Below are 12,132 nucleotides of genomic sequence, written 5' to 3' on the forward strand. Positions count from 1 at the left end.
AAACACAGCATTTGAAATATTCTTCCCGGGAAACAACTCGCAGCTTTTTTACCCTGGTGTCCCTCCCAATTTTTCTTTTTTTCCCCCACCTCCACTCTCCAGCAGGACAGATAATTGGCTTTTTAGGGCCATGGGGGATCGGGGGAGAATGAGTCAAGGTAGAAAGTGACCTTGTCGTCTGTCTTCCGTTTGGCAACTTTGGGAAAGCCCCAGCAGCTCTCAGAGGAGTTGTTTTTCCAGGGTCACCCGGTGCTGTGGGAGCCCAGTCTTCTAACCCACCAAGGAGTTGTATGGTCTCATAGCCTTTTGGGGGATCTTTTATCTCCATGACTTAAATACTACCGAACTATCCCAAGTTGTATTACTCCTCTCTGATGAGAAACATTCTTCCAAGTGGTGGCTAATTTTTCAAAACATTTCTTAGAAATCCTCTAAAAAAATTTTTAATGTTTATTTAATCTTGAGAGAGAGAGAGTACATGAGCAAGGGAGGGGCAGAGAGAGAGGGAGACAGAGGATCTGTGCTGACAGCAGAAATCCTGATGCAGGACTCAAACTCCCAAACCGTGAGGTCACGACCTGAGCCGAAGTTGAACCCTTAACCAACTGCCCCCCCCCCGCCAGGCACCCCTTCTTTGAAATCTTTTACAACAAAAAGCCCCAAACCATGTGTCCCTGTTAACTTGTCCTTTCCCATTGGGCTAGGGAAGAAAAGATAGTATTCATGAGCAGTCACCTGAGTTCATCATCCCTTGTGTCAAACCAGAAATAAAAATGCCCACCTGCTCTTGTTAGTTGCACTGGCAGGATAAGGAAAGTGGCCTCAGGGAAGCACTGCTTTTGGGACAAAGTCATGGTAAAAGGGGGAAAAAGTGGCCATGTGTTTTCAGTAACCTGGGGCAGAATTTCCAAATGAGAATTTCTTTTTAAAAACCATCCTGGGGGGCGCCTGGGGGGCTCAGTCAGTTGCGCATTGGACTCTTGGTTTTGGCTTGGTCGTGATCCTGGGGTTGTAGGATCAGGCCCTGTGTCAGGCTCCATGCTGTGCATGGAGCCTGCTTGGGATTCTCTCTCTCTCTCTCTCTCTCTCTCTCTCCCCCCACCCCATGAGTGATATTAGACTCCTCCCCCCCCCCCCCCAGCAGAAAAGAAAAATTAAATGAGAAAAAAACCTAGTCTGACAATTACATTTAATGTACCTTCAGAGTTTTGGATTCAGGGTTTAGTTTTTCCAGTGAAAACTCTCTTTTAAATGTCTTTGGTCATGACGGTTTCTGAATTTGAAATATTTAGAATCACTTAAGTATATGTTACACTTGAAACTTAAAAGAAACAAAAACAAAAAACCTTATATGAAGGAATTAAAGATAACACTTTTCACACCACTATATATTTAGGTCATTTTCATCTTCAATCCATTAGACACAGGGTAGGTGGAGATAACGATCATAAATCCTACCAACTGTAGCTCATTGTACCAACTAGAGCTGTAGGGGCTAGGTGAAATTTTTGGTGGATTTTTTTCTCTTAAAGATTGAAGCCGCTATATTTGATTACCTAATAAAAATATATATTAGGCATCTGAGAACAGATCCCTTGACACCCTCTCCCCATAATCTCCTGATTTGTGGCGCAGTGATAAGGAAGATCTGACCTAAGAACAGGTTGCCCAGTTAGGACATAACCCATGTTTTAATGTAGTTTGTCTGTTACTATTTAGCATTAGCTTTGAAACATTTCCAGAAACCTTTCTCAAAATACTAAGTGGTCCCCATAGTGATGACTAATTTCAATTAAAACACCATGGCCTCAGCCAGTGTGAACGCCCTTAATGCCACCAACTCACCTTTTTCACTTTCCCCATGGGGTGCACTGCCTGTGTAGACACTTTGGTCCTCCAGGACTAACCTTTGAGTTCTGCTTTGCCTTTCAGTTGACCACAGTCGGATTAAACTACATCAAGAAGATAATGACTACATCAATGCCAGTTTGATAAAGATGGACGAAGCCCAAAGGAGTTACATTCTTACGCAGGTGAATGGATTGTCCACATTTTTTTAATGGCTCTTGGCCTTACTTGATATCAGCCTAAGAACTTTAGAGTACTGTCATTTATACCTCAAATAAGATGCACCGCATCCTTTCAAAGGTCAGGTTTTACGCAATCCAAAACAGCAACGAGGAAGGAAAAGAATCTTCCTTCAGAGATTCAGGTTGGTTGTCACCCGCGTCTTTTCTGGGAAGTATGCCACTTGCTGGGCTTCTAGAAAACAGCATGAAATGCCAGAACTGCCTGTGGTCTGTTGACAGAGGCAGCAGAGCCGTGGCAAGAGAAGCGCCCGTACCTGTGTCGATTCCATAATTGAAGAGGGTTAGCAGTAGACCAGTAATCTCTGCTCAGGTAGCTACTCAGAATTTCTCAGCATGGTCCTCATTCTTTGGCCCAGAAAAAAAAGCATCCTTAGATTCTGTGGATAAGCATGCAAAACCGTTCAAAATTCCCATTGGCTTTTGACATTTTTATGAGAACAAATCATAAAAACGATCTAACACTTGATCTTCTTGTGAAACACTTACTGGCATATGACCCCAAGACCACGGGTATCTAGGAAAGATGATAAAGAAATTTCTTTTTACTTAATTTTCTCAAGTCTTAGTCTGTTACCTGTAAGTTGCTCTAAACACTCTGTGTTTCTCTCTCTTTTTTTTTTAATGTTTATTCATTTTTTTTAATTTTTTTTTTTAATGTTTATTTATTTTTGAGACAGAGAGAGACAGAGCATGAATGGGGGAGGGTCAGAGAGAGAGGGAGACACGGAATCTGAAACAGGCTCCAGGCTCTGAGCGGTCAGCACAGAGCCCGACGCGGGGCTCGAACTCACAGAGTGTGAGATCGTGACCTGAGCCGAAGTCGGCCCCTTAACCGACTGAGCCACCCAGGCGCCCCCATTTTTTTTTTTTTAGAGACAGAGCATGAGCAGGGGAGGGGCAGAAAGAGAGGGAGACACAGAATCTGAAGCAGGCTCTAGACTCTGAGCTGTCAGCACAGAGCCCGACACAGGGCTCGAACCCACCAACTGTGAGACCAGGACCTGGGCCAAAGTTGGATGCTCAACTGACTGAGCCATCCAGGTGCCCCTATGTTACTGTCTTAATCAAACAGCAAGGGGAAACTACTGGAGTGTTTTTTTTTTTTTTTTAACGTTTATTCATTTTTGAGAGACAGAGAGCATGAGTAGGGAAGGGGCAGAGAGAAGGAGATACAGAATCCAAAGCAGGCTCCAGGCTCTGAGCTGTCAGCACAGAGCCCCGTGCTGCGGGGCTCGAACTCATGAACTGCCGAGATCATGACCTTGAGCCGAAGTTGGACGCTGAACCAACTGAGCCACCCAGGCGCCCCTCTCTCTGTGTTTTTTAATCATAATTTTTGCTTTCTCGTCCTATATCAGTTTATCATTCTTTAAAAAAAATTTTGGGGGGCACCTGGGTGGCTCAGTCGGTTGAGCATTCCGACTTCGGCTCAGGTCATGATCTCACAGTCTGTGGGTTCAAGCCCCACGTTGGGCTCTGTGCTGACAGCTCAGAGCCTGGAGCCTGCTTCGGGTTCTGTGTCTCCCTCTGTCTCTGCCCCTCCCCCGCTCATGCTCTGTCTCTCTTTGTCAAGAATAAATATTAAAAAAAATTTATTAAAATTTTTTTCAGTGCTTGTTTATTTTTGAGAGTGAGAGACAGAGTGTGAGCAGGGGAGGGGCAGAGAGAGAGAGACACACACACACAGAATCAGAAGCAGGCTCCAGGCTCCGAGCTGTCAGCACAGAGCCTGACACAGGGCTCAAACCCACGAACTGCGAGATCATAACCTAAGCCGAAGTAGGGCGCTTAACCGACTGAGCCACCCAGGAGTCCCAGTTTATCGTTCTTTAAAAAAATTTTTTTTTCAACGTTTATTTATTTTTGGGACAGAGAGAGACAGAGCATGAACGGGGGAGGGGCAGAGAGAGAGGGAGACACAGAATCGGAAACAGGCTCCAGGCTCTGAGCCATCAGCCCAGAGCCCGACGCGGGGCTCGAACTCACGGACCGCGAGATCGTGACCTGGCTGAAGTCGGACGCTTAACCGACTGCGCCACCCAGGTGCCCCCAGTTTATCGTTCTTTTATATGGCTTTGGCGTATAGGGTGATTTTGAACATCGTACTTCTGTTTAACATTTAGAGGTTAAAATAACGGTGAAGCCAGAAAGCATATGAACAGAGGCTGCTTTAGGGCAGGGAGCTGGGTCAGGGCAAATCTACCGTGGCCCTGCTTTACTGTCCTGTCTTGTCCTGTTCCCCTCCTCTCTGTCCATGAGGACAGTCAGCCCGAGTGCCTCCCAGTGTACAGTACACCAGCCATGCTGTGTTCAGTCCTGGGACCCATTCAGGAAGTTCTTGGTGTATGCACAGGGGGCGGGCCTTTACAAGGCCTCAGGTCAAAGTCTTCCCAGCACCCCTGGGGTGGTTGGGGTAGAGTGATAAGGAAGGAGATCCTGGTGGTGGCAAGCTGGCGGGAAGAGGTTGAGGGAAAAGCAGCTTCTTGGTAACTTCTCTTTTTAGAAGAAGTCAAGTTTTTTACTTCCTGATTTCAGCCGTGCAACTTTGGTGTGGGGTTAGGCAGTCCAAAGCAAAGATAGATAGGGGTATAAAGTCAAATGGAGCGCCAGGATATCACCATGGAAACTTTTACACCACTGCCTTCCCCACCCCCGTGCCCTAGCAATTACTTGGCACATCTGAAGGTCTCTCTGTTTTGTCAGGTGGTACCATGGACATATCTAGCTGCCTGCACGTCACCCTTTGCCCTGGGATTTATAAAAGGGACTGAAGTAACCTGGCCCCAAAGTTATACCTCTAGACAGTAGGAGTGAAACATTTTCCAAACTACAAAACCAAGAAAACCCTGCCCATTTTTTATTTTCAGTGTTCATGATGCAAATAATACAAGTCTATAGTCTTTTTTTTTTTTAAGCCAGTGATGTGGAACTATAGAGAATGATGGCAAAGGTGCCTCTGTTACCTTCACAGTGAAGTGTTGGCTAAGTTGCTGTGTCTCCTTTCAGATTTTATATGATTTAAAAAAAAATTTTTAACGTTTATTTATATTTGAGAGAGGGAGAGAGACAGAGCATGAGCAGGGGAGGGCAGAGAGAGACAGAGACAGAATCTGAAACAGGCTCCAGGCCCTGAGCCGTCAGCACGGAGTCCGACGTGGGGCTCAAACTCAGGAGCCGTGAGATCATGACCTGAGCCGAAGTCGGATGCTCAACAGACCAAGCTGCCCAGGTGCCCCACTTACATGATTTTTCAGTCCCTGAGACCCATCCTAAACTAGGGTGATGGGAGGTGGGGAAGGTGGCAGGCTGGGACCTGGTGGGAGCCGCCCCTGTGAGGCCTGGCCCTCATGCCCAACTTGCAGGATGAGAGACCTAGTTGGCCAGCCGGGAGGCCTGGGGCTGTTGCCTGAGGCTCTGGCTGGAGCGCAGATGTGTCCGGTTTAGGCAGCAGGAGGAAGAGGAGTTCAGGAAAGTGAGTGGGCACTGAGGGCTCATGTGGTCAACAAAGGTGTGGTGAGACTTGAAGGGAAAGGAGGCAAAACATCAGGAGAATTTGGATGAAAATAAGTGAGACTGGAAACCATTCTAGAAGTGGTGCTGGCCGGAAGAGGTGATGCGTTCTGTCACGGAGGTGAGAGGTGATATCCTTTCCAGGCAGTACTAACAGTTGAGACAGACCGGAGGCGTCCATACTCTTGTATCCAGTAAACCCCTATGCCTGTTGCCAGTTGGCCCGTACCCCGCCATGTCCCGGTGCCCACACTGGACCCCTTGGGCTACCTAACTGATCGTCTGTGACTACATCTTTTATGTTCTTTGGTCCAAGGATGAAGGTGGTCCATAGTCAGGCATCATTTTTTTTTTTTAAGCTTATTTATTTATTTTGAGAGAGAGCATGCATGTGTGAGCAGGGGAGGGGCAGAGAGAGAAGGAGATAGAGAATCCCCAGCAGGCTCCATGCTGTCAGTGCAGAGCCTGACGTGGAGTTCCATCCCACAAACCGTGAGATCATGAACTGAGCCGAAATCAAGAGTTGGGTGCTTAACCGACTGAGCCGCCCAGGTGCTCCAGGTTCATCATTGTTTATTTTTTTTAAGCTTATTTATTTTGAAAGAGAGACAAGGGCACCTGGGTGGCTCAGTCAGTTTAGTGTCTGACTTCAGCTCAGGTCATGATCTCATGGTTCATGAGTTCGAGCCCTTCATCGGGCTCTGTGCTGACAGCTTAGAGCCTGGAGCCTGCTTCAGATTGTGTCTCCCTCTCTCTCTGCCCCTCCCTGACTCGTGCTCTGTCTCTCTGTCTCTCGAAAATAAATAAACATTAAAAAGGAAAAAAAAGAGAAAAGAGACAACACGAGTGGGGGAGGGTCAGAGAGGGAGGGACAGACAGAGTCCCAACTGACTGAGCCACCCAGGCGCCCCTCATCGTTAGTAATAGTAATAATAGCTAACATTCCACTGGATGTGTACCATGTTCCACGTGCTACGGTAAAACCTTTACATCAACGGATATAGTTAATATTCCCTTCACAGCCCTGTGAATAAGGACTGTGATTGGTTGAGTGAGCTGGGTGGAGAAACTGAGGCATAGAGATGTGAAGTGACTCATCCCAGGTCACGCGGATGATCAGTGATTGGAGCTGAACTGAAGCCACCAGAAGTGTCACCGATGATCACTTCCCCATACTGCCTCTTCCCAGCACCCACTAGCTTTGTGGCCATATTCCACTCACTGTCAAGAGGGGCCTCAGTGGAGCCCCTCTGCTAGCCAGCTCAAACCGGAAAGCAGAATCCGCATTTTCTGTCCTCTGCTGGTCGGCCCTGAACCAGCCCTGAGAGGCAGATACAACCTTTCACCACCACTAGGCAGGGAGGGTGGCACCTGTCCCAGCCTCAGCTGCCCCTGTGCCTAAGGGCACTGTCGTCGGCCGACCGCCAGTGGTGAGCTCTCGGTGGAGTGAGTCACTGTAACATCACACACACTTTGTGGATTGTGTATTTGCAGGGCCCTTTGCCTAACACGTGTGGTCACTTTTGGGAGATGGTGTGGGAGCAGAAAAGCAGGGGCGTGGTCATGCTCAACAGAGTGATGGAGAAAGGCTCGGTAAGTGACGGATTTATCTGCTCTTTACGTTACCGTCTGTAAGCGCACCGGTCCGTGAAGTTGTCATTTTTGTCTGAGTCGATCTCTTGAAATTGCTTTTGTATTTCTTTTACGTAGTGTCCTTTTTAGTAGAAAAATTTAAAGAAGTGATATACGCATACATGTTTATTGTAAACGAGTCAGAAAAGTAAATGAATTAAAAAGAGGGGAAAAGGTCCCAATTGCCCTTGACCTATCCCTCACTCATCAGTCAGTCTCTCTCCACAGTGTGTTCATATTTGTTCAGGAACACCCTAGCCTGCGTGCATCTGTCCCTTGAGTCACTGCCCTGGCCTTTCGACTTGTCCTCCTCAGCGTATCCTACACCGAGACTAAGTGACACCACCCCCTTTTCCCAGCTGAAAACCCTTGTGGGGCTCCCACTGCCTCCTGGGACGTGCCCATTGTGGCTACAGGACCAGTTAACCGGGACCCCGGTTTCCCACATCTGTCCCCGGACTCCAGCCAGAACACACGTCTGTTGTTTCAGTTCTCTGGACCAGTCTGAGTCGCTGTCCCACCCCAGCCCTCTCGCAGGTATCTCCAGTGGCTTCCCTCGAGTCAGCCACGGCTCGTGCTCTCCCGCCCAGGTCATCGTGTGGGTTGCCCGTTAGAGGCCCGTCTCCCACGCGAGGGGATGTTGTGTGCGGGGCACAGTGGCGTCAATGTAGCGAATAGACGCCACACCCCTGCTACCTGGCTCCTTCCCTCCTCTCCCAGCCGGGGGCTCTCCGGCCTCGGCAGTGGAGGCCCTGGGAGAAAGCGAGCGGAGGAATGCGGACACCAGTGGGAATGAGTGGCCAGGAGCAGAGAACGGCGTGTGCCCAGGCTTTGCCAGGAGCCGGCCCTGTGCTCTGGGGCTCACCCGGGCCACTGCGCTCACAGCTGTCCTGGCCGCCTCGGGTCCCGGCTTGCCAGGAGAGCAGAAGGCTCCAGAGAAGCCAACCCTCCAAGGAAAGCACACTCGTGGCCCTAGAGGGTAACGATACGAGTGCGGAGAAGTAACATCGAAGGGGACTTAAGCAGTGAGACAAAGGGAAGCACCCCCCACGGAGCCCCCGCCAAGAGCCATTCTTAGTTACAGCCCACGGCAAGGCACCACAGCGCATGTCGAAAATCAGGCTTTTTGCCTCTGCGCCCTTTTCTTAATCTTAAAGTATTTATTTGCTCGATAACAACAGATGGAGAGCTTACCTGCGCATTCAAAGAATGAAATGCTGCTTCTTAGAAAATTGTTTTCAGTGAAAGTGGTTTTTCATGTTTTCTGCTTCAGTGGCTTGATTAGTAAAATGTGAAGTTACAAATGTGGAGCCACCTCCCACCCGTCACCACTCTTGTCAGCAATTTAGAATAAAGAGACAAATGTTAGGTTCCCACAGTATACACTCTCCGCAAGGGAACGTGAAACGTGGTGGCCTGGCCACACGTTCAGCACTCGGGAGCGTCCAGGGTCTCTAAACATCGGCACCGCTGACACGGGAGGACAGGGAGGCTGCTGGGCAGCGGCCCTGGCCTCCACCCACGAGATGCCGCTGGCCTGCCCGCCCCACTGGTGGCAATCAGAAGGTCTCCAGACATTGTCCAAATCTGTGCAAGATCGCCCCCAGGTGGATGGTATTGAGGGTTGGGAATTTTCTTTTTATTAATTTTTTTGAGTTTGTTTGTTTTTTGAGAGAGGGAGGGAGCACGAGTGTGAGCGGAGGAGGGACACAGAGAGAGGGAAAGAAAGAATCCCAAGCAGGCTCCATACAGCGCGGAGCCCGATGAAGGGCTCCAGCTCCCAAACCGCGAGGTCACGACCTGAGCCAAAACCAAGAGTCAGACGCTTAACCGACTGAGCCACCCAGGCGCCCTGAAGGGTAGGGAATTTTAAATCGGGTTGTTTATCCAGAAATCATTGGATATGGTAGCATTTCCTTTTTATTTGGTACTGAAGGTTTGGGTGAAACCTCTTTGCCTCTGGCACAGTCCCGCAGGGGCGCTGTCGTGACGTTGGCGCTGCGTGCTGCTCACCAGGCCTGTGCTTGGTTGCCCGCCATCCAAGGCTGACCGTAAATGGACCATCCATCCTCTGACAAGTTTCCCCCTTGGCCATTGGAAGAAAAAAAGGAAACCTGGCTAGTTGATTCTCTCGTACTTTACTGTGATCGTGTGACGTTAGTCTCTCTCTTCCTTTGTAACTGTCCTTCCCACTCAGGGTCATGCCCACCGACGTGGAAAGCGGTGAATGAATGGTTTGAGGTTCTTTTTTTTTTTTTTTTAATTTTTTTTTTTCAACGTTTTTTATTTATTTTTGGGACAGAGAGAAACAGAGCATGAATGGGGGAGGGGCAGAGAGAGAGGGAGACACAGCATCGGAAACAGGCTCCAGGCTCCGAGCCATCAGCCCAGAGCCCGACGCGGGGCTCGAACTCACGGACCACGAGATCGTGACCTGGCTGAAGTCGGACGCTTAACCGACTGCGCCACCCAGGCGCCCCAGAGGTTCTTAAAGCTTCTTGGGGTCAGCAGTTCCAGTCCAGCGTTGATATTATCATCCCCATTAGAGCTGACTGGGGCAAATTGTAAGAGGTTGCAGTGCCTTATTTGCTTAGCTAATCTAATTATAAACCGTGCAGCCGTCCCACGGTACGAACCAGCTTGCAGAGCGTTTCCATGTGATGCGTATTTGTTTTGTGGTTTCCTTCCTTCTCTGCGTAGTGTAGGACATGCCCCTCTTATTTCTGGCAGAGCTGGCCGTTAACCCTTTTGGGACCTTGTGCTTCCTGGAAAACAGCAGTGCGGGAAATGTGTGTTAGACTGCGCTCATCCAGGTACCCGAAGGTCTTGGTTCGATTTCCAGATTGAGCGGAGACATGTGCGTGAAGAGTGTGTATGTGGGGAAGGGCAGGGGTGGTGGCTGTTTAGGCAGGGCGGACAAGCAAGGTGCTGTTTAACCAGAAGCACCGCCTGTATCTCTCTCCCGAAACCGCAGCTAAAGGCGCTGTTTGATTTCAGTGCTTTTGCACACGAGACGCTCTGGATTTGTATCATGGGAACTTCAGGCTTCATCCGTCTGCTTAGTTAGCTCTCTGGCTTGTCACTCCTTGGGAAAGCTGACTCCTCCGTCACAGGGTCACCCCAGGTGTCATTCATGGATTTTTCTAAAGATGCCTAGCTGTTTTGGAAGGCCGGGGCCTCTGTCTCCCATCCAGCTTCCAGGTGGTAATGGCAGCCACGACAGCCACCGGCGTGTTGGTGCTGCCACGGTGACGTTTGGTGCCGACCCAGGACGTGGCACGATTTGAATCCTGGTGAAGGACTGCTTTCGAGTAAGATAAATCTCTTTCTCGGGTTGGTGTGTGTCAGTTTAAAGGCTAGCAGGAAGTAGTGATCTCGAGGTTCAGTTTTTTGTTTTATTTTCTGTGTTAAAACAAAAATTCCTACGGGAAGTGACAGCAAGCAGAGTGTGGCATGTTACCGCGAATGCCTGAGAGCTCTTAAAAATAAATACCGCTCGATGCACACTTCGTGCGTGCCAGGATTGCGCACTTCTTGCGGACTTTCTTTGGAAGTAGTAGGCGTCCAGAATCTCGGGCTTGTACCTGATCGCGGAGGTTTCTTAGGCTTCATATGCAGTTTTGAAAGTGAGTGTTTGCTGTGTGGAGGTGAAATTTGAAAGACTCGTTCTTCCCTGCCCATGAGACCTGAAAGCATTGGCCTCTTCTTTGGTAGCGACCGGCCATTCTGCCTTCCCGCTTCTCTGCTCGCTCGTGGCCCCGGGTGCGTGCTCCCGCTCATGTGGTGCTGCGCCCGCCAGGGCAGGCTCTTTGGTTCTGGGGTCTTCAGGAGCCGCATGGCCCTAATGGTCGGAAGCGTGGGAATAAATGCATCCTTTAAACCTCTTCTGTCGCCGGTGCTGGCTGCCCTGCCCACTTTGGCTGAGCACGGGGCCTTGCCACGTCACTGATGCTTTGCGTCCCGAGGGGCAGAATTACCTTGGGGCTGACAGATTGGCCGGGTTCCGGGGGTGCATCTTTGGCTTTCGGTGTCAGGGAGGTGATCTGGGTGAAACTGGCCGGGTCTTTCAAACAGGCCCTGTCCGGGCTCTTTCGAAAGCCGTGTGGGCCTTCCGTTTCGGAACTGTGACGTCGATGCTACGCTGACATCACGATCTGGTGTCTGTTGGGGTGTTTCTCCTTTTTCTGTGGTTGCAGAACAGCTGCGGCTGGGCCGCGTGCGGCTTCGCCAGAGCAGGCCAGGTGGGCCTTCGTGCTTCCGTCTCTGGTCTGCTGAGGAGCATCCTGGCTCTTTGCTGCCCAGGGGACGCCGTGGACTGTCCCTGCCCCCCTGTTGCTCTTCTGGCACTGGCTTCTGGGCAGTCACTGCCTGCGAAACCCCAGTCACCCCTCCAAGTGCACCCCTGTCAGAGGCCACTTCTTCCGTACAGTTTTCCCTGATCTCTTTCCTGTAACCTCAGCTGGCCTGGAACATTATTCCCCTCTTCTGAATTCCCACGGCACACCCACAGGGGTTCCTCCTGCCACACCACGTCGTCACTGCTTAGCACGAACAGTCTCTCTCCTGACGGGCAGGCTGGCCCTGCAGGGTTCCTTCCACCTCCTGTGGCATTTCAGACACAGCACCCTGTGCCTCGGAGAAGGTACGGAGGGGCCAGTGCGTGTTCAGTTGCAACTCGCTTGGACTTGTACCATTTCCCAAAGAGCTGTTTACGTCCACTGGTACTTCATGTGGTGGAAATCATGTCTTTGGGGTTCCCTCTGTCTGGGCACCTTGTCTGACCTTGTGCTTCATAGACCTTCAGCTTAGCCCCCATCTATCAGCTATTTTGGTCCAAAATGTTCACCAGCAAACAGAAAAGTCTGCCGTGGAAACCTAGTTGAAGGTATGCCACTAAATT

General features: G+C 50.0%; 1 protein-coding gene across 2 annotated transcripts in view; it reads left to right on the plus strand.

Annotated features, from left to right (window-relative positions):
- The window catches only part of PTPN1 (protein tyrosine phosphatase non-receptor type 1), a 70,558-nt gene that overhangs the window by 46,980 nt on the left and 11,446 nt on the right, over positions 1–12,132 (plus strand). For both annotated transcript variants that reach the window (XM_040459650.1, XM_040459651.1), the window contains exons 3-4: positions 1,933–2,033; positions 7,095–7,193. In XM_040459650.1, the coding sequence (XP_040315584.1) occupies positions 1,933–2,033; positions 7,095–7,193 (200 nt within the window). The remainder of the gene's footprint in view (positions 1–1,932; positions 2,034–7,094; positions 7,194–12,132) is intronic.

The sequence above is a fragment of the Herpailurus yagouaroundi genome, unplaced genomic scaffold, assembly GCF_014898765.1.
Source record: "Herpailurus yagouaroundi ecotype Mexico unplaced genomic scaffold, PumYag 246, whole genome shotgun sequence".
In the NCBI taxonomy this organism is placed as follows: domain Eukaryota; kingdom Metazoa; phylum Chordata; class Mammalia; order Carnivora; family Felidae; genus Herpailurus; species Herpailurus yagouaroundi.